Consider the following 26,260-nt stretch of genomic DNA (forward strand, 5'->3'; position numbering starts at 1 on the left):
CCTTGAAGGAAAAAGGATTTTTTTACATTAGAATAATACCAATTTGCTGTTGTAAAATTTGTCCCAAGAGAAATAATCTAGTAATACATAAGGGAAAACTATGCTTTAGAAAATAGAGAAAAAAAAAGAAAAAAGAAAATAGAGAGGGAAGCAGATGTGGGTCAAGCAATTGAGCTCCTACGTATCACATAGGAGTTCCCATGTTCCTGGTCCCTCCTAAAGAAAATGAGCAAGACAGTGAGCTGACATGATGGGCTGGCGAGGTGAGCTGACATGATGGGCAGGCTCAGTGAACTGACGCAACAAGATGATGCAACAAGAGACGCAAGGAAGAAAACATAATGAAACAACAAAGCAGGGAGCTGAGGTGGCTCAAGTGATTAGGCACCTCCCTCCCACATGGGAGGTCCTGGGTTCAGTTTCTAATGCCTCCTAAAAGGAAGACAAGCATACAATGAACAGACTCAGTGAGCACAAACAACGAGGTGGCGCAGGGGGAGAAATAAATAAAATAAATCTAAAAAAAAAATATATATATATATATATATATATGGAAGCGGATTTGGCTCAATGGATAGAGCATCTACCTGCCACATGGGAGGTCTAGGGTTCAAACCCAGGGCCTCCTGACCTGTGTGATGAGCTGGCCCATGGGCAGTGCTGATGCATGCAAGGAGTGCTGTGCCATGCAGGGGTGTCCCCGCCCTGTAGGGGAGCCCATGTATAAGGAGTGCGCCCCGTGAGGAGAGCCACCCAGCACAAAAAAAAGTGCAGCCTGCCCAGGAGTGGCGCCACACACACACAGAGCTGACACAGCAAGATGACAAAGCAAAAAAAGACAGATTTCCCGTGCCACCGACATGAATACAAGTGGACACAAAAGAACATACAGCGAATGGACGCAGAGAGCAGACAACTTGGGGGGGAGCCAGGAAGGGAAGAGAAATAAATAAATCTTCTTTAAAATAAATAGATAGAGAGATGAAATGTGTGTGTGTGTGTGTGTATAATTAGAGAGATCTATACTTCCATAAAGTGGAGCAAACACCAAAACAAAACAAGCAAGAAGTCATGACAAACAGAATTAACTTTTTTTTTTTTTTAAAGTAAAGGTAAAAATGCCCAACTAAGAATAAAAGTGACTTAGCCACAAACAGATACCTGAGCCCTGGGAACAAGTTACACAACACCATGAATACACTATTAAGACATGTGAAGAGCAAAGGTTAAGAACAAGGAAACATATACACGTCAGCAGATTTATTTATTGCACAAACACCAAACAGGAAAAGTCCCTATGCAGATTAGAAAAGTGATCTGCTCAAGTAGCATAAAAATCAGAGCAAAGGGTATAATGGAAGAGAACTTCTCAGATTACAAACAACTTCCTAAAGCCTCGTCTCTCTAAATTTATATGGCTGATTCTGTTCATATAACATGTCCAGAAGAGGTAAATCCTGAGAGAAAGCAGATCAATAGTTGTCAAGGGACTAAGAGGAGGGAGGAATGGGGAATAACTGCTAATGGGTATGGTGTTTCTTTTTGGGGTAATGAAAATGCCTGAAATTAGATAAAGTGGTGATGGTTACACAACATTGTGAAAATACTAACACTGAAAAGTATACTTTCAAGGGGGTAAATTTTATGTTATGTGAATTGCATCTCAATAAAGCTATTATAAAAAAATTAAAAGAAAGGCAAATTGAAAAATCTTTTACATGGACTTATATTTATAACTGATTTATATGAGCAGTTAAACAGAACCATTTATAAGTATGAGCTTTCTAAAAATACACATAAGATACAAACACTCCAAAAGGTAGTGCTGGGGAAAATAAAAGACATAATAGACTGATGAGGCAAATGCTATATCAGAATTTTATGACAGAGTCAGTGCATCAGTATCTTTGGGAAGCAAAACATGGTATACCCATGTTGAAATGGATGAAGTACCCAGCCTAGAATTTTAAAAATCTGAATTTTAAATGCCCCTTTTTGAAATACTATTATTTCATTCTGAGAAAGCCAAAGGTTCTGAGCCATAGTTTCCTCTTCTGTATAATGAAAATATTACCTGCGACTTAGAGTTGTAAAATTATTAAATATGACAGTGTACATGAAAACACTTTGAATACTATGCAGATATAAGGTAGTATTAACTCATTCAGATTAAATTAATACGAATATAAAGCACAAAATTTTCAATGCCAACTTAAATTTTTCTGGCATCAGAAAAGGAACTAGAATAGTTTCTTCAATGGCAGGTTAAGAAATTTCACTGGAAGAGATAACCTTAATTTTCTACCCAAATGTGTCAAGCTTATGATTAAAAGGTTACATGTTTTATAAGATCAGTACACAAAACAAATGCTATCTGAAAGCTATTTTAAGAATTATGTGGGGTATATGGGAACCTCTTATATTCTTTAATGTAATTTATGTATCTTAAAAAAAAGATTATAATAAAAAATAAATAAAAAGGGAACACTTATCAGCTCTTAAAAAAAATATTATGTACTTCCTCCTTTCCCAAATTCATATAGTACTAAAAGAATAAAAGTCAAACTATACTTGGCCATGTTTTGTACAATTTCAGCAAGGACATGTGCATAACTAAAGATGGGCAATTACAATGTTTGAATGTTTTAAAGCTACTTTATAAATATTCTCCCCTAAAATTGTTAGATTTTCTACCTACAGCCTTAAAAATTTTTTCAAACAGTGAAGCAAATAAAAAGCTCAAAGAAATATTTTAGGGTTGAATGTAGAGCAATAACAATAATGGAATTAAATCTTTTGAGTTCATGTAATCAACAAAAAGTACTTTATGCTCAAATTTCCTTTACGGAAAAGTAACACTCAATTGAAAGAATGTTAAGTCCCCCAAAAATATAAGTAGCAGAATTTTTTTTTAAGAGTGAGAAAAGTAAAAAAACATATATAAAGTTGTTTGTGAGTCTGAATACTGAATTTGCCAATATTGAAGAAAATGAAAATCTACATAGGCAATGATAAATTCAATCCTTAAAATACTCTTATCTGAAGTTGTTATAAAAGCTATACACAAAGCAGATAAACTTTTCAGCACTGTAATTTAAAATTTAAAAATTATTTGCTTAGCAATGTTTTGCAGAGAAATAATTTGAGTTAAGCAAAGTATATATGTAAAGAAAAGAGAGGGGAAATAATGAATCAAAGTTATAGAATTCTGATTTGTAAACTTGAAATGAGTTGGCAATGATTTTTATTTCTTATAGTCTCAATTCTTGCTTGAATTTCTATTCCATCACAATAGTGCAAGGCAAAGGAAGGTTAAAATGTACGTTATTTAAATTACTAATCTTTGTAATTACTGACAGTGCCTCTCTAATATTTCTAAAGGGAAGGCAACAACTGTTCCTCAAACTCAGAAAATGCCACTGAACTATCTTAAAGTTTTTAAAGTTCAAAATATTGTGACAAATGCATATCCACTAAAAGGTACAACATTAGATGCATTAATCATCAAAAAATTATAAATCTTCCCTTACCTGTCATGTGTTAAATGGAGATGATACTACTATCTTCCTTAGTGGGTTGTTGTGGATATAGCTCTAGTGCCTTGCACATAAACATTCGTTTTCTTCTTTCAATTCATTTGCTTCAATGCAACTTACCCTTGACTGATATTTTAATATTGAACATAAGATGTTCTTCAGAATAAGACATTTGGCAATACAGAGTTTGCTATCAGAACGTACGCAAATAATAGGAGGGTATGGAAAAAATATACCAAATGTACACTATGGACCAAAGTTAGTGGTAATAGTCTGATAATGTTCTTTCATAATCTGTAACAAATATTCCACAACAATATAAGGTGTTAGTTGAGGGGTGTTGTATGGGAATTCCGCACACTACGCATGATTGTTTTGTCAGTTCACAACTTCTCTAATAAAAATATACTTTTTAAAAACATATGCAAATCAACAATACTAGATCTATTTTTTCACGTTAAAGGGATTTTTTCACCTCATTTAGCCCAATGTACCAAATACCCTAATCTCCTGAGGATTTCCTTCTTTCCGACAACGATGTCAGTTTTAGCTGTTTCAAAACATGTATCTATCTTGCTGGGAAATCTTGAAACAGTTTGGGAATCATTACAGTGTATCTTTTCCCCAATCAACTGCACCTTGGGCTACAGTAAAATGTTAACCACTACCAGTAAGGAAGTTCAGCTCGCCCCCACATTAATTGGAAGACCTGAAAATAACACGCTTCTTGGGCTGTCAGTGATCCCCGCCGCCTTCACCTTACCAAGTGAGGAAACGGAGGCCCGGCGGAAGGAAGGGTCTTGATTGCGGTTTAGAACCATTTAGCTTTTCCCTAAAATAATCCACATCTGACAGCGGTGGGGCGCTGCGAGGATAGACATTGGAACAGCCCCCACGGAGCAGGGCAGGGACCCGTCCTCTCTCGCGCCGCCTGATTCCTGCGCGGAAAACGGGCGCCCTTTCCTCGCAGGACCATAAGCGGGTGCCCCGGGCCAGTCCAGGGCTCGAAAAGGTGCGCCTTCTCCGAGGTCCACAGCTGTCTCCCACCATTTCTCCAAAAAGGCCCGACCGCCACTGACCTGTGAATGGAGAGAACACAATTCCTGGCTCCACCTAGACGCTCTGCCCTCCGAAACCAAAAAGCACAGCGTGATGGCTGCCGCAGCCCCAGCTCCTGTCAGCTTCTTCCGGGCCGGCAGGTGCTCACTTGCTATGTTCCGTGGGACCGCGGAGCCCCGCGCCGGCAGTTCCGCCTCCTCACGGTCCCCTCGCTAAAGCCCGCCTGAGTGAGTCCGCCGATCCCGGATCGACCTCCCCACCCGTACCCGAAGGGGCTCCTGGAGCCTGCAGGCCTAGACCGAGCAGGGAATACCCGTGCCTCGCTTGACGAAATTATCCTTAGCACCCGTTTTTTGCCTTGTTGTTTTTGTTTTTGTTTTTGTTTTCGAGGTACCAGGGGCCAGGGATCGAACCCGGGGACCTCGTATGTGGCAAGCTGGTGTTCAACCCCTGAATCACATCCCTGGGATTTTTTCGTTTTGCTTGTTGTTTGTTTTTTTCAGGAGGCACCTGAGAACTGAACGGGAACTTCCCGTGTGGGAGGCGGGCATCCAACCATGCGAGCACCAGCACCCATTTTTTGTTTTGTTTAAAAATTTTTTTTAAGATTTATTTTATTTATTTCTCCCTCCCTCGTTGTTTGACAACCACCCGTTTTTTAAAAATAAAATTTTAAAGTACACGTTTTTCTTGAATTCACCAGTAATTTGCACAATGTAACTATGCGCCAGATAATGTGTTGGATGATAAGAATTCAGCTTTAAACAAGACTTTCTTGACTCTGATGTTCTTTGCGATTAGTGTTTGCTTCCTTAAGTGTGTTAAATTGGGAATATTTAGGTGCTTTGAATGGAAGTGTGATAGTGCTTCTAGTCTGCTTTCTGGCCTAGGATTCCAGGTGACAGAGAGAGAACATGGAGCTGTTTCATTATTTGATGGTTTCCTAACAAAGCTTTCAACTGCCTCTGCTGGATCCCACCTTTATCAGCTCCATCCACTGGAAATCTCAACGGCACATGCCCAGCTTCCTTAGTACTTTCCATTACCATTGTCAGAATCACTTTTCCCTGCCTGTACTCTTCACCCCCACTAACTCCTACACTCTCTTAAGGTCTTGGCATAGATAGCCCTCTCTCATCAAGGCCTTACTCCCAGATAAGGTCTTCTGTTAAAGGTTTCCCTAGCAACTATACAATTTGCCTTATCTTTGTAGTTATCTTGCATATAATTGCACAATTAAATTTTGTGTGCCTTTGCATAAATTCTCCACAAATAAACATTCTATAAGCTTCCTTATAAGGGCCATGAAACATATCTGCCTTCCTCTCTGTCTCTCTCTCTCTCTCTTTTGTTAGTGCCCAGCACATAATAGGTGATTGATCAATATTTGTTGACCAAGAAATTCATTCATAGCATGAAGGACTCCAAGGTACTTCTTTGTCCTCCAGGGTGAAGAGTTTGCCTAGAGTTCATTGGTCTGAGTGGGAGGAACCTGTTGTTCCAGTCTGGGTCCCCTTTACGTATATTGCTTCTCCACTCTCCACTCACTGTGTCTTGAGTTCAGTTTGGTTTAGTAAACATTGCTAAATGGCCTGAGGCACCTCACTGGGCTCCTCAGAATTACTCTGTGGCTCTGGATCTGGATAACCTTTCTTTCCTGATATCCCTGGCATTTTGGCCACCCTGTCTAAAATCTAAATTATAATTCCTGCTGGCTTCAGCAACAAACTGGAAAACAACTAGAAATGAGGAAATGTGGCAATAAGTTAAACATAGCCTAACTCAAGACCTCTCAGTTTAGTGAGAGATACGTTAGATCATAACGAGCTATAAAAGAAAGCAAAAAAGGGAGAGAGAAAAGATAATGAAATAAAAAATGGTGTGGGGAAGCGAGGGATAGGTGGATGGAGAGGCAGGAGAGGGTCGTGTTTGAAGTGAGCCTTAAAGGATGCATAAGTTTTTCTACCCAATATCTTTTTTTAAAGATTTGTTTTTTATTCTCTTTCCCCGTTGTTTGCACTTGCTGTCTGCTCTCTGTGTCCATTCACTGTGTGCTCTCTGTGTCTGCTCATCTTCTCTTTAGGAGGCACTGGGAACTGAACCTGGGACCTCCCATGTGGTAGGCAGGAGCTCAATTGCTTGAGCCACATCCACTTCCCATCCCAATCTTTTTGATGATGGTTCTTGTAACAAAAAGTAATACACGGGGGTGAGCAGATGTAGCTCAAGTAGTTGAGTGTCTGCTTCACAGGTTCAATCCCTGGTACCTCCTAAAAACAAACAAACAAAGTAATTTTTGAATGTTTGGAAAATCCAGAAAAATATAATGGAAATAAGTCACCCTCAATCACACCTAGCAGATACAACTAGTTGTTTCTGTTTAAAAAAGATTTATTTATTTCCCTTTCTCCCCCTCCCCACTATTTTTGTTGTCTGTGTCCATTCCCTGTGTCATCTTCTGTATCTATTTCTCTTTTTGTCTTCTCTTCTCATCTTTTCTCCTTTAGGATTCACCAGGATTTGATCCTGGGGACCCCTGATATGGAGAGAGTTTCCCTGTCAGCTGTGCTACCTCAGTTCCTAGTTTCTGTTGTGCTTCACCTTGACTCTCCCCTTCATTTCTCTTTTCTTGCATCACCATCTTGCTGCATGACTCACTTGTGCAGGCACTAACTCACCACATGGACACTCGGCTCACCACACAGGCACTTGAGCGGGCACTCAGCTTGCCACATGGGCACTTGGCTCAGTACGTGGGTACTGGCTTACCATGCAGGCGTGCTTTTTCTTCTTTTTCACCAAGGAGACACCAGGGATCAAACCTGGTCTTCCCATATATTAGGCAGAAGCCCTCTCACTTGAGCCACATCTGCTTCCCTAACTAGTTTTTTAAGATTATTATCATACTATATCCAGTTTTGTAAAACTTAAAATGTAAGCATATATTACAGGCACTTTCTCATGTAATTAAGTATTCCTCTAAATCATGAATTCTAATGGCTGCACTTATTTTTTATTTTTTTGTCTTTATTTTTTAATGTTACATTAAAAAAACATGAGGTCCCCATATACCCCCCTCACTCCACTCCTCCCCCTATAACAGCAACCTCCTCCATCATCATGAGACATTCATTGCATTTGGTGAATACATCTCTGAGCACCGCTGCACCTCATGGTCAATGGTCCACATCATAGCTCACACTCTCCCACAGTCTACCCAGTGGGCCATGGGAGGACATACAATGTCCAGTAACTGTCCCTGCAGCACCACCTAGGATAACCCTATGTCCCGAAAAAGCCCCCACATCATATCTCTTCCTCCCACTCCCTACCCCCAGCAGCCTCCATGGCCACTTTCTCCACACCAATGCCACATTTTCTTCGATTACTAATCACAATAGTTCATGAATAGAATATCAGTAAGTCCACTCTAATCCACACTCTATTCCTCCATCCTGTGGATCTCAGAATGGTTGTGTCCACTCCACATCTATATCAAAAGGGGGCTTAGATTCCACATGGATGCTGGATGCAATTCTCCTGCTTTCAGTTGTAGGCACTCTTGGCTCCCTGGTGTGGTGGTTGACCTTTTTCACCTCCATGTTAGATGAGTGGGTTAAGTCCAATAAACCAGAGTGTAGGAGTTGCAGGTCTGTTGAGGCTCAGGGCCTGGCTATCACATGGTCAATCCAGAGATTCAGGTCCCCTGGGTATGCATTAAACCCCAGCACCAACTACAGTTCCAGTAAAAGTAACAGGAGAGACTTGTGGACAAAGATCACATCCAAGTCCAGCTCCATCACACAGAAACACAAACTCCAAAGTAAGGCCAACTGACATGGCACTGAACTCCATCTGCCATGACCATAGAACCTGTGGGTCTCTGTAGCCCTCAGAAGAACCAATACCTGGGGTTGTATCTACTTTATCTGTCTCTGGGACTCTGCTCAGGTGTGCATAAGGGCAACCCCTCTGATAACCTCCTGGCTCTTTTTGGAGGCTCAGAGCCACATAAACTCATTTGCCCTTTACATTTCCCCCTTTTATTCAGGTCAAAAAGCATTTTTAACTCCTGGTATTATATGTAGATTGAGATATTCTCCTGGTCCAAGTTGACCCTTTTATTCAAGGTCATTTTCTATTTACATCATCAGCTGGTACTTGGTAATAATCCCTCGGTGCCAGGGAGGCTCATCCCCGGGAGTCATGTCCCATGCTGGGGGGAAGGCAACATATTTACATGCTAAGTTTGGCTTTGAGACTGGCCACATTTGATCAACACGGAGGCTCTCAGGAGGTAACTCTTAGGCACCCTGCAGTTCTAGGCCTTGTTCTTATTTTTGGTCTTTCCCATTGCACTTGGGGGACTGTTACTGTTCCTTTAGGAACTGTGATAGAGCTCCCTTGGCTAGGAACTCAGCACTTCCTCAGCTGTTGTTTTTAATTGTAACCACTATGAAAATATCCAAACATTTTTATGTCCCCTGGATACGTGCCCTGGAGAACTCCCTGCCAACCATGTGTCCCCTGTCAATAACATTCCACACCAGTATTCCTCCCCTGCCATTGTTGAATCTCTCTGTGATCCAAAACTTCTTGAACAATGAAGCCCAATATATTGCCAGGTTCCATTAATAGTAAAATGGAATATAGTGATGAGTTTAAAGGTTAGGTATAGAATACATATTAATTTAGAAAAATTAAGGTAAAAATAAATTGGGGTATCAAAAAATTTAAAAACGCAAAAGCTTTGTTTTTGATATTTTGTCTTCTATCATTGCAATAAGTGTTGCCCTGTATGCAAATTGGTAAGGCAACTACTTTCATCTTTTTCTCAGTGTCTATGTCCTATCTTTTTCTTTTTTTTTTTCCTAATTATTAAGCTTATCTTCACAAAAGTTTTAGATCACAGTAATTCATATATACAATATACAGTACTCCCACATATCCAACATAAAACCCTTTTCCCTTCCATGGCAAAAATCTTTTTACCTATTTACACTATATTTACTGAAATTGATGTACAGATATTGAGACAATAACTTTCAAACAAGGTAACATTTGGGTTTACTTTGTGGTTTACATTTTAGACTACACAATTTTCTAAATTTTTAGTTATCTTATGTTTTACATTATGATTTACATTTTAGCCTATCAGCTCCTATATATTTTTTAATGGCTACATTTCTAATGGAGCATAGCAAAGAGTACAATGTCTAGCTACAGACCATAGTTCAAAGACTGGTTTCAACATCACTAGCCACTCGAAGTTGTAGTTCTTGCATATGTAAAATAGGGATTCATATCCTGAAGAAATATGTCATAACAAGAGAAGAATATACATGACAGAATAGAAATAGTTAACACACCTGGCAGGTATAACGGTTTGGCTGAATAGGTATGGGCTCAACTTCCAGACTAGGAAGACTTTGGGGATTTTGAGCAGAGCAGGAACCTAGTCAGAGTTGTGTTTCTTAAAGTTTCTCTGGCAGCAGTTTGGTGGTTGTATTAGAAAAAATCCAGACTGATAGCTGAGATCAGTAATGAGGTTGCCGCAATCATGTAAGTGAGAGGCAAAAGGGCCTGGGTTGGGCCAAGGGGAACAGAGAAGGGAGTCATGTGTGAGAAACTGCGAACTATAGGATTTCATTATAATTGCATGTGGTTAGCAAAAGTAAGGGAGATATGGAAGTCCAAAGTTTTAAATTGAATGAGAAAGTCCACTTCTCTCTATCTCCACTATGACCACATCTGAGAAGGCTATCATTATCTCTGGTCTGGGATATGTAGCAACTCTATTCTTTCCCCTTCAATCAATTCTCATCACAGCAGTTGACTTTTTATTTTATTTTATATATTCATCTTAAAGCATGAATTGGATCAGGCTACTCTCCTATTTAAAATTCAATTGTTTCCCAAAGGCTATAAACTATAAACTCCTTACGATGCCTTATAAAGCCCTTGTTGCTTTGGCCACTTCTGTGTCTCCAGGTCATCTTATGCCACTCTCTGCCTTGCCCACCACAGAAGCTCATTCTTGCCTCTGGGCCTTTGTAGATACTGTTCCCTTTGCCTGGAGCCCTTCTCCCTATCTTCTTTCTTTTCATTGCTAGCTTTCTCACCCTTGAGATCACAGTTCAAATGTTACCTGCTTTCCTAACCATCCTATTCAAATCAGGTCCCTGCTGACTATTTTCTATCTCAGTATTCATTTCTTAATAGTGCTTATCAAAATTTAAAATTCAAATATATATTTATTTACATTTTGTTTCCTCCACTGTAAATTTCACTGAAAAAAAAGAGACCTTATCTGTCCTGTTATATTTTTGAGCTTGTACAAATATTTTGCTAAGTACAGTGCTTTCCATATGGAAGGCATTTACTAAACATTTATAGGATGAATGAATTAATCAATAAATGAATGAATACAGGAGCAGGTGAGATCATTCAGCAGAAACAGTCATCAGGAAAAAGCAGGATTATAGAAGGGAAGGTTTCTTTAATATCTAATACTCGAAAGCTGGTATATGTGTTGGGAAGAGGAGGTTAGGGGGGAAAGGGTAAAAGGCAGTATCAGGATTGGAAAAGAAAAAAGGAAGAGTTGGCATTTGATATTGTACCTCTAGCCCTGTCCAGGGAAGATGGCGCCTGACCAGAGGCTGACACCATTTAAGCGACACTGTTAAGCCTGTGAGTATCGGATGGGCTGCAATGTATACAGTAGTTAAGAATCTAAAAAAAAAAAAATAGAGACCAACACAGTTTAGAAACAAACCAGAGTGGTGTGATCTAGGCCATAAGTGCAATAGGAATTTGTAGTAGTGAATTAATGAGAGTCAAATGGTCAGAATGGAACATTGAAAGAGATGGCTCTTTAAATTTATTTATTCAAAAGTGCTTTATCAAATACTTGTTAAATGACAGGCCCCAAGCCAAATTCTGAAAGGGCACAGGTTAATATGTTCCCTGTTCTCTACTTTGTGACAATGTAGACAGGGAGAAAGACATGAAATAAAAATATTTTAGAATTGGCAGATGTGTATGGACTTATATTCTATTGAGGAAAGATAAACATAAGAACAAATATATAACAATGATGAGAAGTACTATGAAGAAAAATAAGCAAGGTAAGAGTGATAAAGAATGAGCAGAGGGACAGATGTAGCTCCAGTGACTGGGCTCCCTTCTACCATAAAGGAGGTCCAGGGTTTGATTCCCCGGACCTCCTGGTAAAGATAAGCTGGCCCACATGGTAAGCTGGCTGGAGTGGAAAGCTGGCCCATGCAAGAATGCTGGTCCACACAGACAGCTGGCACAGCAAGATGACACAACAGAAAGAGACACAGAGGAGAGACAATAAGAGACATAGCAGAACAGGGAGCTGAGATTATGCAAGAGATCGAACGCTTCTCTCTCATTCCAGAAGGTCCCAGGATTGGTTCCAGGTGCCACCTGAAGACAAAACAGGAAAGCGGACTTGGCCCCGTGGTTAGGGCATCCGTCTACCACATGGGAGGTCCGCAGTTCAAATCCCGGGCCTCCTTGACCCGTGTGGAGCTGGCCCATGCACAGTGCTGATGCGCACAAGGAATGCTGTGCCACGCAGGGGTGTCCCCTGCGTAGGGGAGCCCCACGCACAAGGAGTGCGCCCCATAAGGAGAGCCACCCAGCACGAAAGAAAGTGCAGTCTGCCCAGGAATGGTGCCGCACACACGGAGAGCTGACACAACAAGATAATGCAAAGAAACAAAAAGAAACACAGATTCCCGTGCCACTGACTACAACAGAAGCGGACAAAGAAGAAGGTGCAGCAAATAGACACAGAGAACAGACAACTGGGGTTGGGGGGGAAGGGGAGAGAAATAAATCTTAAAAAAAAAAAAGAAACACAGATTCCCGTGCTGCTGACAACAACAGAAGTGGACAAAGAAGAAGGCACAACAAATAGACACAGAGAACAGACAACCAGGGGGTGGGGGGGAAGGGGAGAGAAATAAATAAATAAATAAATAAATAAATCTTATAAAAAAGAAGAGAATACAAGCAGACACAGAAGAATGTGTAGCAAATGGACACAGAAAGCAGACAGCAAGCAGAAAAACAATGGGGCAGGGGGAGAAAAATAATTTAAAAAAAAGAGTGAGCAGGGAGGGTTTACTATTGTATAAGGTGTTCAGAGACCTCTTCAATAAGCTAATATTTGAATAAAGATCTGAAGAGGCGAGAGATTGAGGATGTCTTGGGGCAAAGCATCTCAAGTAATGGGAATAGTAAGTGCAAAAGCAGGCTTATGTAAGATAGCTAGAGAAAAACCAAGTGTGCTGGAGTGGAGAAAGTGACGGGGAGTGTGGAAGATGAGGTCAGAGAAGTAGCAAGGCCAGTTCATGCAGAGCCTTGATTTTACTTATGAGATAAATATGATATAAGAAAAGCCATGCAGAGAAATTTTGACTTAATTAGCAGACATAAGGGTCAATTACAGATTTGGGGGGACAGAAAAATAAAAACAGAATCAGTATTTTAGGAGCTCAGTTCGATGTGGAGAAGAAATTGGAGAGAGAAAAACCAGAAAGAGTATTCCAATAGTTCATGCTCAAGATGATGATGAAAACTAAAAGAATGGGCAGGGAGAATGGCAAGGACTACATAAAGATGAAATGTTTTCAAAGAAAACAATGTAGTTTACTTGCTAGATGTGGGATAAGTGTAGTTGTGATGTAGATTTAGAGCTGCTGACTTAAGATACAAACAGATGTCCTGTTAGAGGCAAATGAAGCCAAAGGAACTGTTCCTAAAATAGAGCCACAAGAGTTTCAGTAAATAAATCAGCCAATTTGTTTGTAATTGAAACCACTTATTTTGTGTTTGTTTGAAATAGAAACCGAATTTAAAATTTTTTGATAAGTAAAGGACCTAAAATAATTTCTCCCATCCTGAAAAGTAAACAGAACTGAAACTGTTTATCAGCTGACAATGTAATGGTCAAGAACAGGTAGGCAAAGGGGTCATAGTATGAGCCTAAGTCCTGTTATCCATACAAGCAAATTTTATTAGAAATGCCTGTCTCCTTCTTTTGGGTCTAAATAAATAATCAAATGTAGTGTATTCTTTGTATAGTGCTTGTGCCTTTACTCAAAGTTACTTGTCACTTATTTTCTTTTATTTTTGGTTGTAAATGTTTAAGTAGTGTAGAAGGCTCTGAAAATAATGTATAGAAAATCAGAAGGGTGTATATGTGGCAGAAGGGTCCCATTGTTCTAGAAAAGAAAGATAAAAAAGAAGGATGTATTACTGACATCAGTTTAGAAAACTGTATGGTAGTGTAAGGTAGATACTGATAATTGACTAATCAAATACTAGTATCTTTAACAACTGGTAATAGCGCTAATAATTTTTCTGTGACATTCATGTGGTCCACTTTAAGAAGTCAGAGAAGGATCAGATATTGCGTGAATAATACATAGTAAGAAAATTAACTTTTTTATATGTTGTCCCACCTCAATTACTTAAACTTACCTTCCTACTATACCTGAGGGTAGGTAGATGAAAAATGCTGCTTCTATCAATATTTTAAAACTTACTACACTAAAAATAAAAAAAAAATTGCAAGACTCAGACACAGTTTTTTTGGGTGTGGAATGGGGTGGGGTGGGGTAGGGTATGGAAGGATAATAGTAACAGAAACTTAAGGGAAAATGAATTTTAGAAAAAAGCATTGTTTGCTTATTAGCAAATTATTTATGCTTATTTAACCTGATATAACCAATCAGCCTGTTTACTTTTTAAAATGGCATCTCCATCAGTTCCTTCTGAACACACAGATATTGCTTAAACAGAACAAAGTCCAAAGAAAGCTTGATTTAACTAAATCAAACCTCTGTGCCAAGGTCAACAAACCAAAGTCATTCAGAGGCAGTTCCTTTAAAAAAATCTGAAACTGGCTTGAACATCTGCCTATTTGAAGAGTGGCCCTGATTTTCTGTCTGACCTCAGGATGTTTCTGTTTCCCTCTGAGTTCTATTTTCTCTTTAATAGAGGGCTTTTGTTTATGTATCTTTCTAAATGTTCTTGGGATACATGATTTGGGATTTTGTTACAGGAATTCTAAGGTGAAAGCAGTTTGACCTTCATCTTAAAGAAGACATTGGACTCGATGTATCTTGTACAAAGGAGTTTGTTGAATTCTACGCACAGGATTAGGATAAAATTTAATATTTGTATATTTGAATTCTTACTACTTGTTTTTCACACCTGGCACACTGTTTTAGGTCTTGTTCTTTTTGTATGTAATGTATCTACCATTTCACAGCAAACATTTGATTATTAAATGAATTAGGTAAGATACACTTCACTCTAAGTTACTTAACTACCGTTGGCATAACATTTTAATCACTAAATCTGTAGTTTAAAAAAGGGCCTTATTATCAGCTCAGAGCAGGAAAAAACTTAAGTAGAATGAAGATAGCTAAGATAATTGAGATGATTAATTAACCATGTTGTGTGTAATCACTTCGGTTACTACCTCCATTTGGCCTCAAAAACTGAAAGTCTACTTGCTCAGAAAAGAGTATGAATTGCTCACTTTATTGTAAAGTCTTAGAAGAAATAAAACTGCCATTTAAATGACTAATCAATGCACTGTTAATGATCTTTGGCGTGACTATACTATGAATGAAGTGAAATTTCAAAATAAAAATTACCTCTAAATTCTCCAGTCAAAAAGCAAAGGTGTGCTCTTCGATTTGATTACACTTTTAACACACGTAAATAATTAGCCACCCCTTTAAAAATTCCCTTACAATTTACACCTGGAATATGATGAAATGTGACAATGAAATCCTGAGATGAACATTCATCTGTTCAGCTGCCAGAAGTGTTAACAGTCTCAAGAGAGGATAATAATGTCGTTCGTCTTTTGTAGTTTTCAAAGAAGCTCAAGCGGAGAAACGTCAGTCTCACTCCAGGAATGCAGGTACTGATGCCCTGATTGCCGTCTGATCCCGGGCTTGCCCGCGAGATGACGTTCCCGACTGCAGGGATTTCCGAAGCGGTGACACACGCCGTTTCCGGCCAACGGCGGAAGTCAGTGACGTGGCAAGCAAAGCCGTGCACTGTTCTTAGGGCCGGGACACCCCCAGCTGTCAGGTGGCCTCAATATAGCCTCGCCGGGATAGGTGAGAGCGCCAGCAGTCGAGAGGGGGAGCCCAAAGCCGGAAGTGCCACGTGTCTCCATTGCGCTTGCGCGGCCGGCGGCTGCCAGGCACTTCCGGTCGGGGCCTCCCTCCTTCTCGCTCAGCTTCTCCGCCGCCTCCCGGACCGGAGTTCCCGGACCGGTGTTCCCGCCTGGTGTTCCTGGCCTACTGGCCCGACTCCCAATCCTCGGCTTCAAGGCCAGGCCGAGGCCTCTGGCAGGCTGGGGAAAGTGTGGAGACATGCCTAGGGTTTGACTCGCTGCCCTTTTCATCCTAGCCTTTATTCCCTCTCCCCCGCCCCACCGCTTTCAGCAGTGGTCTTTAAACTCTCTGCTTTGGCGTTGTCGTCTGCTCCGACCAGTCACTTCCAATCCTTATAACAGCCGTCATCATGTCCCAGCCCCCGACCAGCCTTCAGATCCAGAATGGGACTTCCTCGGCCTTAGGATCTCCCTACATCAATGGTGAGGTCTGTGGATGCGGGGGGCGGGGGGTGGTAGGGGGTGGGGAGTGAGGGGTGGAGTGGGTGCCGGTTGTAGCCAAGGTCCGGACTCGAGCTGACCTTTGGTTGCTGCTTTTGCTGCTGCTGCTGCCTGAGGCGACCGAGGAGAAAAGGGTGAACTCCGAGCTGGGGTGTGGGGCGGATGGTGGTGGGTGGTTGGGCCACGGAGACTACGGCGAATGTGTACCCTCAGACCCGGGCTTGTCTTCGTGTTCCTCATTCATTCATTCATTCTGCAGAGAGTTAATGAACTCCCTCTGGTTTACAACCCCCTGGGTGTCCGTAGGTGAAATAAACAAACTGATTTGATCCCTACCCAAAACTAGGATACAGGGATTATAGAGTGTTATGGCCCTTTCCTCTCCTTTACACCTCACCCCATGCTCATAGAGAACAGTTTGGGGAATGATTTCATCTCAGTTCCGCAGGGCCTGCAGTGAGGTGGGGGACGTGCTAAGACTGAGTTTGCAGAGATGAGTGAATGTCTGTGCTTTGGGAGACTCCTTTAGGGCCCGCTCATCTCTTCCAGTACCTTTCCAAAATTTTGCTTAGGACATCTGTTCAGTTTTTAAACTTTGGAAGAATGAGAAGGGAGGATCTCCTATTTGATTCCCAGAGATCTTTACATCAGTTAGAAAGTGGTTGAACACCAACTCTCTGAACCTCCTACATGACTGTACATGTGGCACTATAGTTTGTCATTTGGTATTAGAGTGTCTTATAATTTTATACTTCTTCTAGGATTCCTTAAATTGTCTTACATCGTGACTTGTAAGCTTGTTTTTAATTAAGACAGATATTCTGCCAACAGCTTGACTAGTTACCCACTTAACTACAAATTTTTGGTTTGTAGGTAAGTGGAAATAAAACTAGTAGAATAATACTAAAGTATTTAAATTGTCCGTTGAAATCTGATATTGCTGTGAAGTTTAAGAAAGTAGCCAATGACCATAATTGCTAATTTATGTATTTTTTAGAGAAGACTACTGCTTTCTTTACAAAGTAGGCTCTAAAAGACTTTTTAAAATGTTGGAGTAGGCAGGTATGTGGGTAGAAGCAGTAAGGGAATATGGCACTGGTATGATGTTAATTTGAATCAATTGTTCTTTCACAAATTTATGGTAATGTTATGTAACCTGCATTTTATTGTAGGATAGTAAAATTTACACTAAAGATCAATTTATTCTAATACATTTACTTTAAGATAAAAAAAGTAAGCAGGTTGTCATGTCTTTTTCTTATAATCTATAAATTTCAATTCACATGAACTTTAAAAAATGGCAAACTTTAAAAATACGTTTATATGATGGTATGTAAGATAGTTATGATAATTTTTAAATGTTAAAGGAATTAAACCACTATGATATGCTGTATAGGCAATGTTGTCACTATGTTACTTTGTTGATTTGATACAGTCCTATGAACATATATTGCACACCTTTTAAATTCTGGTCTTTGGGGATATAGAAGAGAATAAGAAAATATTCAATGTATACAATTTGCCCAGACTCATTTGGCATTCAGATATGTAACTGGTGATTGCAAAATGCAAGACCATAGCAACTGGAAGAATGTAGCCAACTGAGGTGGGGAGGAAAATCATAGGACTGCAAATTCATACCCCTTTTAAGATGTAATTTTGAGTCTTTTTATAAGCCTCATTTTGAAAGGTTTTAAAATAAATTATTGCCAGTAAAATAGTTAATATCCTATATTGGATTCCTTTATTATGCATCCCACTGATCAATACAGAGAGTAAGTGAATGATGGAGAATTGAAGGGGAGGATATTTTTCTAGTGGATGAAAAAAATGTTCAGGGCTTGAATCTAGTTTTGGTTAACTCTTTTTCAAGACTAATTCTGCTTAAATATTCAACTGAAAACTGATACATTAGGTTTAATGTATCTTGCTTAAATTGCATATTAGAGTACAGCTGGATCTTCAGCTATTTCTTAGATCTAATCGAAAGACCTAATAGTCATTTTTTTCGTTTTCCTTTAAGTTGCTTTCATGTTGCATGGTATCCTACAGAGTTGCTCGCACACCAAGACATTTTTCTTTGTGATTGTTATCCTACATTACACCCTAAAAGCTCTTCCTACAGGTTTTACTAAGCCTCTAGATTGATTTGTGTATATGTATTTCCTTTGCAAAATTGATTGTGAGTCTGGAAAACCACTTAATCTGTCAGTTTTCATCAGATTACAATGTAATAAGGCTAAAGGAAAATAATGCTACCTACTATTGGCTGCTTCATTGACTATTTTATTCAATTTGGCAAGGCAATTAACCGTGTAGTTTTATTAATTTCATTTTTTTTGTAATATTTATGTGATATTCATTTTTTGCATGTAGAATTAAGGGTAAGAAGAATATTTTCCTTCCTTCCTCCTTCCCTCTCATCTGCCCAGATTCCCATTATATTGTAATTTTATAAAATAATATATATTTTCTTTCTAGACTGTAAGTTCTTTCAGGGTGAGACTATCTGCTTTTGCAAGCATTTTGCCAGCTCCTCACAAAGTGTCTAGCACATTTTAGGAGTTCATCACTTTCATTGGATGAAAGTTTTAGAATTGGAGATTTTGCAGTTCACCTCACTAAATGTGTATGGTATTATTTATAGTTAAGCTGGAGCTCACTTCCAGCTTCTTTTCTGGTTTGTCTGTGGATTTTTTGCAAAACATTGTCAGTCAGAACACAATAGAATATATGGGTGTTTGTGTGTGTGTGTGTTTACTTTTGTCATCAGTTTAAACAATAATACCTAATTTAGAAGTGACAGATATGTAAGATCTCTTTTAGTTTCACACGTAAACCATGTTTATTATTGTGTATTTAATATTGAAAATCCATATTCATGATCCAAGCATGCTATCAATAAAAATGGACATATGGTCTATAAAACTGATTGTGTGAGGAGTGGGTATAGTTCAAGTGGTTGAGCACCTGCTTCCCACATACAGGGTCCCAGGTTCAATCTCTGGTACCTCCTTAAAAAACAAACAAACAAGAACTGATCATGTGGTAGAGTTGCATTTGATGTTTTCTGTGGAAGGAGTCACTCTGGATTCCCATGTGACTCTGCATACCTCTATTAGAATTTAACGAATTATGTGTTTTAACTGTTGAGTTTCATGTTTGTCTCTGCTGCTAGCCTATGAACTCCTTAAAGGCAAAGATAGTAAGAGCTAACATTTATTGTTTATATACTATGTATTAAGAGACTGTGCTAGATTGCATTTTATGTACTGTCTCATTTGACCCTCACAATAGCCCTATGGGGTAAGAACTGTTGTTTTTAACTCCTGAGGAATCTGAGCTGAGTGGTTAAGTAACTAGCACGTGGTCACACAACTAATTAATTGCAGAACCCAGATTTAAATGCACAAATAATTAATTGTGGAACCCAGATTTAAATGCACAACTAATTATTTGTGGAACCCAGACTTAACCGCAGGTTACTTAGCATTGTTTTTCTACTTATCTGTTACTTCTGAATCTCAGGACATAGCGTCTTGAATTAGTGCCTGAACCAAGTATCAGAACCTTCTGATTTCTTTATGTAAGTGAAGGCATGTAATTGCAGTAAATATTTGATGAGATTTTTCAAAACTGCTACCTACCTTGTTTTCCTTTGGGTTAATTAATTAACCACCTACCTTATTTTCGTTTGGGTTAATTAAGCATGAGTCGATCCTAACTTACGTTAGTGTTTACTCATTTCTTTGTGTAACAACATCACATTTCATAAATGTCTTATGGATTCTGAAATTTCCCATACCCTTATGTGTTTTTAAACAGTTCAGTTTTATTGATACAAATTAATAAAACATAAAATTCACCTAAAGTGTACAATCAACAGTATCTGGTATAATCACAAAGTTGTGTGTTCATTACTTCAATCATTATTAGAGCATTTTCATTATTTCAATAATAATAATAAACAAAAAACAAGCAAGCAAAATAAATTTCTCATCTCTCAATCTCTCTGTTTCCCCTGCTGCACATAGCTGCTATTTCTGGCTATTCTTGCACAATTATTTATTTATTAAGCAGTTTTATTGAGATATATTCACATACCCTATGATCTATCCAAAGTATATAATCAATGGCTTTTAGTATAATCACAAGGTTGTGCATTCATCATCTCAAAATTTTAGAATACTTTCATTACTCCAAAAGGAAAGACTCCATGCCCCTTAGCATTCCTTCCCCAGCCCTGTATAACCGCTAATCTAATTTCATCTTTATAAATGATTTATATTTACATTTGGTATAAATCTGTACCTCTATTTTGATTCTCAGCTTTTGCTTTTCCCTTTGCATTGCTTTCTTAAAGCTCTTAATTTAGTGACTGACCCATAAGTTGTAATCATGCAGTGGCATTTATTTGTTGTATATATAGTTTCAGTCGGTCAACTTTTCATATTATCAGAGTGTATTTTGATGTATTATATGAGGTCAGATACTAAATTACCTTTTTTCCCCCAAATAGTTAACTAGTTGTCTCTTCCTATTTTATTGATCTACTGCAAAACTTTGGCTTATTTTGCACATTTGTACATTTTGACAATATTTGGTTTTTATTTGGCTGCACCTGGCTTTAAGGCTTCTTTTGTATATTAGCCATTACAAAATGGGGCCATGAAATCTTGTGCCAGTACTTGCTGTGAGATGGTCTGTTTTATACAAATGATCCAAAGTATGCTTTTAAATTAACTGTTTGCCAATGTTTTCATAGATGCAACACATGCACACACAAACACATCTGAAGAGAACTCTAAAGATCTCTACTTCTCTAACTTCCCACTTGTAGTATTTAGTTTTATCATTTCTTGCCTGGATCACTGCTGTGGACTCTTTCTAGTCACTAATAGACTCTCCAATCCCCAATAGATTCTCTTAAATGCAAATTTGATGATGTCTCATGGGTAGCCTTCTCAGAGGCTCCCTATTATAGCCTTTAGGCTCAGATTGAAATTCCCTGAGGATATAGTCCTGAACCGCTTAACTTTAGACCTTTAATTCAACAGTTTCTGCCATATTGAATCCTTTTCAGAATGCTCTTTTATGAATACACCATATTGCATATGTTCTTCATTTTGCTTGGAAAATTCTTGATGCTGCTTTTCCTGGTACTAACTCCTATTTTCTCTTCAGGTTTCACCTTAAACTTCCTTTCCTCAGGAAATTATCCTTGTTACCTTTCTGCTTTCAGTCTAGCCCAAGTAGTACTTCTCAGTATTCTTACAGTACCTTGAGTTTCTCCTCTATTACATCACTCTCTATTGTCATTGCCTGGTTATTTGTCTTCCCATATGAACTGTAAGCCTGTAAGCTCTTTGAAGGCAGAGATGGAGTGGACTTTAGTCAACTTTGTGTCCTCAGAAGATACTTACTAATATGTGTCTTTTCAATCAAGGAATGAATAGAATGTTCTCAGTTAACCATTTGGAATAAAATCATTAGCCTAAATCAGGCTTTAACTAGATCATCTGTAAGGAAAAAAGACTATTTCAAATGAATTATTTGGTCTATGAATAATAGAATTATAAGTGAGTGCTGTAGGACATAAAAATATGTTCCTTATTCCTAAATATGTTCTAATGGTGACAGTAGCTAACATTATTGAGTCCTAACTATATGAGAAGCACTGTAATAAATGTTTCATATAAGTAAGTTACAATTTCATATTTAAATAGTTTCCTATTGTTGCTGTAACAAATTATCATAAATTTAGTGACTTAAAACAACACAGATTTACCATCCTACATTTCTGGAGATCAGAAGTCTGAAATGGTTCTCAGTGGTCTAAAATCAAGGTGTTCTCAGGGCTGCATTCTTTTCTAAAGGGTGTAGAGGAAAATATGTTTCTTGCCATTTTGTTTGTTTTAACTTTTTATTTGAAATATTTTAAAGCTTATAGGACTGTTACAAAAATAATATAGAGAACCTGAGCATACCCCTACTTCCCCAGAATCCCAGATCCACCAATTTAAGCATTTTGCCATGTTTACGATATCATTCTGTTAGCCTGTCTGTCCATCTGTCCACTCATCCGTCCATCTACATATCAATTTATTCTGAACTTCTGAGTTTATGTTGAAGACATCCTCTCCTTGAGCACTTAATATTGCCATGTCCATTTTCTAAAATCAGGGATATTACTTATGTAACCACTTTAAGTACAGTTACCCAGTTCAAGAATATAACATAGAGCTTATAGTCTATATTCTAATTTTTTCATATGTCCTAATAATGTTCCTTTCAGCCTTTTCTCCTCCCTTTTTAGATCCCTTCCAGGATCATGTATTGTATTTAATTGTCATTGTCATTTTAGTAGTTCTTTCTTTTATTTTTTCAATGGTGGGAACATATATGCAACATAAACTTTCCCACCCTAACCACTCCTAATCATACCATTCAGTGAATTAATCACATTCACAGTTTTGTGAAACTCTCACCACCTTCTATGACTAAAACTTTCCCATCTCCCAAAACATAAACCTTGTACTCTATTCTCCCTTGTATTCTCCCTTGTATTCTCCCTTGTATTCTAATTTCTATATCTATGAGTTTACCTAATCTGATACTGCCTTTGTATTTACCATGTAATATTTAATGTATTACTAACATTCATCTCTCTTTTTTTAAAGATTTATTTTATTTTTTTCCCCACCCCCTTGTTGTTTGCATTTACTGTGTCTGTTGTGTGCTGGTCTCCTTATTTTGGGAGGCACCGGGAACCTGGGACCTTTCATTTGGGATGAAGGTGCCTATTGGCTTGACCCACCTCTGCTTCCTACTTTCTTGTGTCTCTCATGTTCTCCTCCATGCGTTTCTTGTTGTGGCATCTTGTTGCATCATCTTCCCGCATCAGCTTGCTGTCTTTTTTAAAGATTTATTTATTTATTTATTTCTCTCCCCTCCCCCCCCTGGGTTGTCTGTTCTCTGTGTCTATTTGCTGCATCTTTTCTTTGTCCGGTTCTGTTGTCAGCAGCTCGGGAATCTGTGTTTCTTTTTGTTGTGTCATCTTTTTTTAAAAATTTTTTTTATTTTTATTTTTATTTTTTTTAATTGATTTTGTAAAAATATTACATTAAAAAAATATGAGGTCCCATTCGACCCCACCACCCCCACCGCACCCCTCCCCCCCCAGCAACACTCACTCCCATCATCATGACACATCCATTGCATTAAAGTACATCTCTGGGTATCTCTGCACCTCATGGTCATTGGTCCACATCGTGGCTGTTGCGTCATCTTGTTGTGTCAGCTGTTCGTGTGTGCGGCGCCATTCCTGGGTAGGCTGCACTTTTCTTTTGCGCTGGGCGGCTCTCCTTCCGGGGCGTACTCCTTGCGTGTGGGGCTCCCCTACGTGGGGGACACCCCTGCATGGCACGGCACTCCTTGCGCGCATCAGCACTGCGCATGGGCCAGCTCCACACGGGTCAAGGAGGCCCAGGGTTTGAACCGCGGACCTCCCATGTGGTAGATGGATGCCCTAACCACTGACCCAAGTCCACCGCCCAGCTTGCTGTCTTGCTTATCTTCTGTAGGAGGCACCAGGAAACAAACCTGGACTTGTCGTGTGGTAGGCAGGAGCTCATCACTTGATCCACATCTGCTTCCCAGTATGCATCTTTACACTTTGTATTTAAAGATGTACATGTAAGTAATATATAACATGTTATGTAAATATTGCTTTCTGCTTCATGAAATAATTTTATTTAAACTTTTAAATGCACTTTTTTGTTTTTAAAATTTCTTTTGTGAAATACACAGAACGTATATAACAGTATAATGGGAAATAATAAAACAAACTCCTTTGTACTCACCACCTTCTTTTTTTTTTTAAAGATTTATTTTTTATTTATTTCTCTCTTCTTCCCCCTCCCCCCTGCCATTGTCTGCTCTCTCTGTCCATTTGCTGTGTGTTCTTCTGTGACTGCTTCTGTCCTTATCAGCGGCACTGGGAATCTGTGTTTCTTTTTGTTACGTCATCTTGTTATGTCAGCTCTCCATGTGTGCGGCACCATTCTTGGGCAGGCTGCACTTTGTTTCATGCTGGGCAGCTCTCCTTATGGGGCACACTCCTTGCGCATGGGACTCCCTTCCGCGGGGGACACCCCTGCACCACCTTCATTTTTTTTAAAAATTTATTTATTTCTCTCCCCTTTCCCGCCTCCGCCCTGCCCCAGCTGTCTGTTCTCTGCATCTGTTTGCTGCGTGTTCTTCTTTGTCGCTTCTGTTGTTGTCAGCAGCACAGGAATCTGTGTTTCTTTTTGTTGCGTCATTTTGTTGTGTCAGCTCTCCGTGTGTATACCTCTATTCCTGGTAGGCTGAACTTTCTTTCGTGCTGGGCGGCTCTCTTTACGGGGCGCACTCCTTGTACGTGGGGCTCCCCAACGCGGGGACACCCCTGTGTGGCAGGGCATTCCTTGCGCGCATCAGCACTGCGCATGGGCCAGCTGCACACGGGTCAAGGAGGCCCGGGGTTTGACCGCGGACCTCCCATTTGGTAGACGGACGCCCTAACCACTGGGCCAAGTCTGCTTCCCTGCACAACCTTCTTCAATGGTGCATTAACAGTATCTCTGAAGCCTATGTGCCTATTGTCATCACATCCGCTTCCTCCCTCCCAGAGATAGCTATTGTGTGAATTGTTCTTGTTTTCTTTTTTAACAACATAATGGATTTCCATTTATTATAGTACTTCTCATCAAACAGTGTTAGTTGGTTAATCAAAATAAAGGTTTTAATTTTTGACTAAATTTAATGCCTAAGTACACTTTTAACTTGGGAGATGAGAAAACAAAAATCTAATTAACGTGGAAGAAAGACTCCTCAACAGTTCAGGAGGCAATGATTATAAGGGAACAATGGAGATTTCCTAGGATTCTGAGCGAGAGCTTCCTTCTTACTATTTTGTGAGCTTTGGGACTTCTGAAATTATGGAATATTATTTATGTAATTTCAGTCATTTATTTAACTCTCTTTACAACCAGCAAATACAAATTATAGTCTGCTTTTTATTCCTATTTATAGGGAAACATCTAGGAATGTTAAATTACCTCATATAACTGTCTTTTTCTTGGGAGCTTTCAAAGCCCAGTGTTTTGTTTTTTTTTTAATTAAATTTTATTAAATTTTATCTTTTTTTAAAAGATAAATCACACAAAACGTTACCTTAAAAAATATAAGAGGTTCCCACATACCCCACTCCCCATACCCCCTACTCCTCCCACATCAACAACTTCTTTCATTAGTGTGGTATCAACGCCCAGTTTTAGCCTTAATAGCACCAGGGTTTTCAGGATGAGTTTTGATGTAGGAGCCCTTTGAGGTCATTCCTATCAATTTCTTTTTCACGGGTATACTCCCAAGCGAGCACAAATGCCTGTCATGCTGACAACCACATCTAACAAGACTACAATTGCATCTCCGGCTTCTGCTGCTTCAATGACAAGCAGCACCAAAGGCAGTGAAATAAGGACTATCAACAATTGGTTTGAAACTGTTGTCATGATGCTGGGACCTTGAGGTGACTGGATCTTGAGGGCTGAAAACTGCAAAGAAATGTTTTTTTTGTATGTGTGTATGTGTGTATATCTGACTTGAAATACTTACTTCCTGAATCTCTGGATGCTGAGGCTAGGAAATTCTACGTGAGACTACTGCCCTCCAGGAAGCAGCCATTACAGGAATCTCTCTTCTTATTTTTAAAACCATTTTATTGAGATAGAACTCAAATATTATATAATTCGCCTAATTAAAGTATACAACTCAGTGTTTTTTTAATATATTCACAGTTACACAACCATCATCACAACCAAATTTTAAAACATTATCACTCCTAAAAGAAACCGCGTACTCATTACAGTCAATCCTCATTACCCCACCCCCAGCCCTAAGCAATCTACTTTATATTTCTATAGATTTGCCTATTCTGTATAATTCATATTAA

At 39.1% G+C, this 26,260-nt stretch overlaps 2 protein-coding genes across 3 annotated transcripts in view; one reads left to right on the forward strand and one right to left on the reverse strand.

Moving 5' to 3' along the window:
• SAR1B (secretion associated Ras related GTPase 1B) overlaps positions 1–4,863 on the reverse strand; it is a 30,557-nt gene extending 25,694 nt beyond the window's left edge. Inside the window, exon 1 of the mRNA XM_004475899.4 lies at positions 4,616–4,863. The gene's annotated coding sequence lies outside the window, so the exon portion shown is untranslated. The remainder of the gene's footprint in view (positions 1–4,615) is intronic.
• Positions 4,864–15,654: 10,791 nt separating this feature from the next.
• Positions 15,655–26,260, forward strand: part of SEC24A (SEC24 homolog A, COPII coat complex component) — a 131,326-nt gene continuing 120,720 nt past the window's right edge. The window contains exon 1 of one of the 2 annotated variants that reach the window (XM_058279000.2): positions 15,655–16,256. Coding sequence is in view for 1 of the 2 variants with exons in the window: in XM_058278995.2 (XP_058134978.1) it covers positions 16,179–16,251 (73 nt within the window). In the remaining variant the exon portion in view is untranslated. The remainder of the gene's footprint in view (positions 16,257–26,260) is intronic. The other variant, XM_058278995.2, reaches the window with a different exon arrangement.

The sequence above is a fragment of the Dasypus novemcinctus genome, chromosome 2, assembly GCF_030445035.2.
Source record: "Dasypus novemcinctus isolate mDasNov1 chromosome 2, mDasNov1.1.hap2, whole genome shotgun sequence".
Lineage (NCBI taxonomy): Eukaryota > Metazoa > Chordata > Mammalia > Cingulata > Dasypodidae > Dasypus > Dasypus novemcinctus.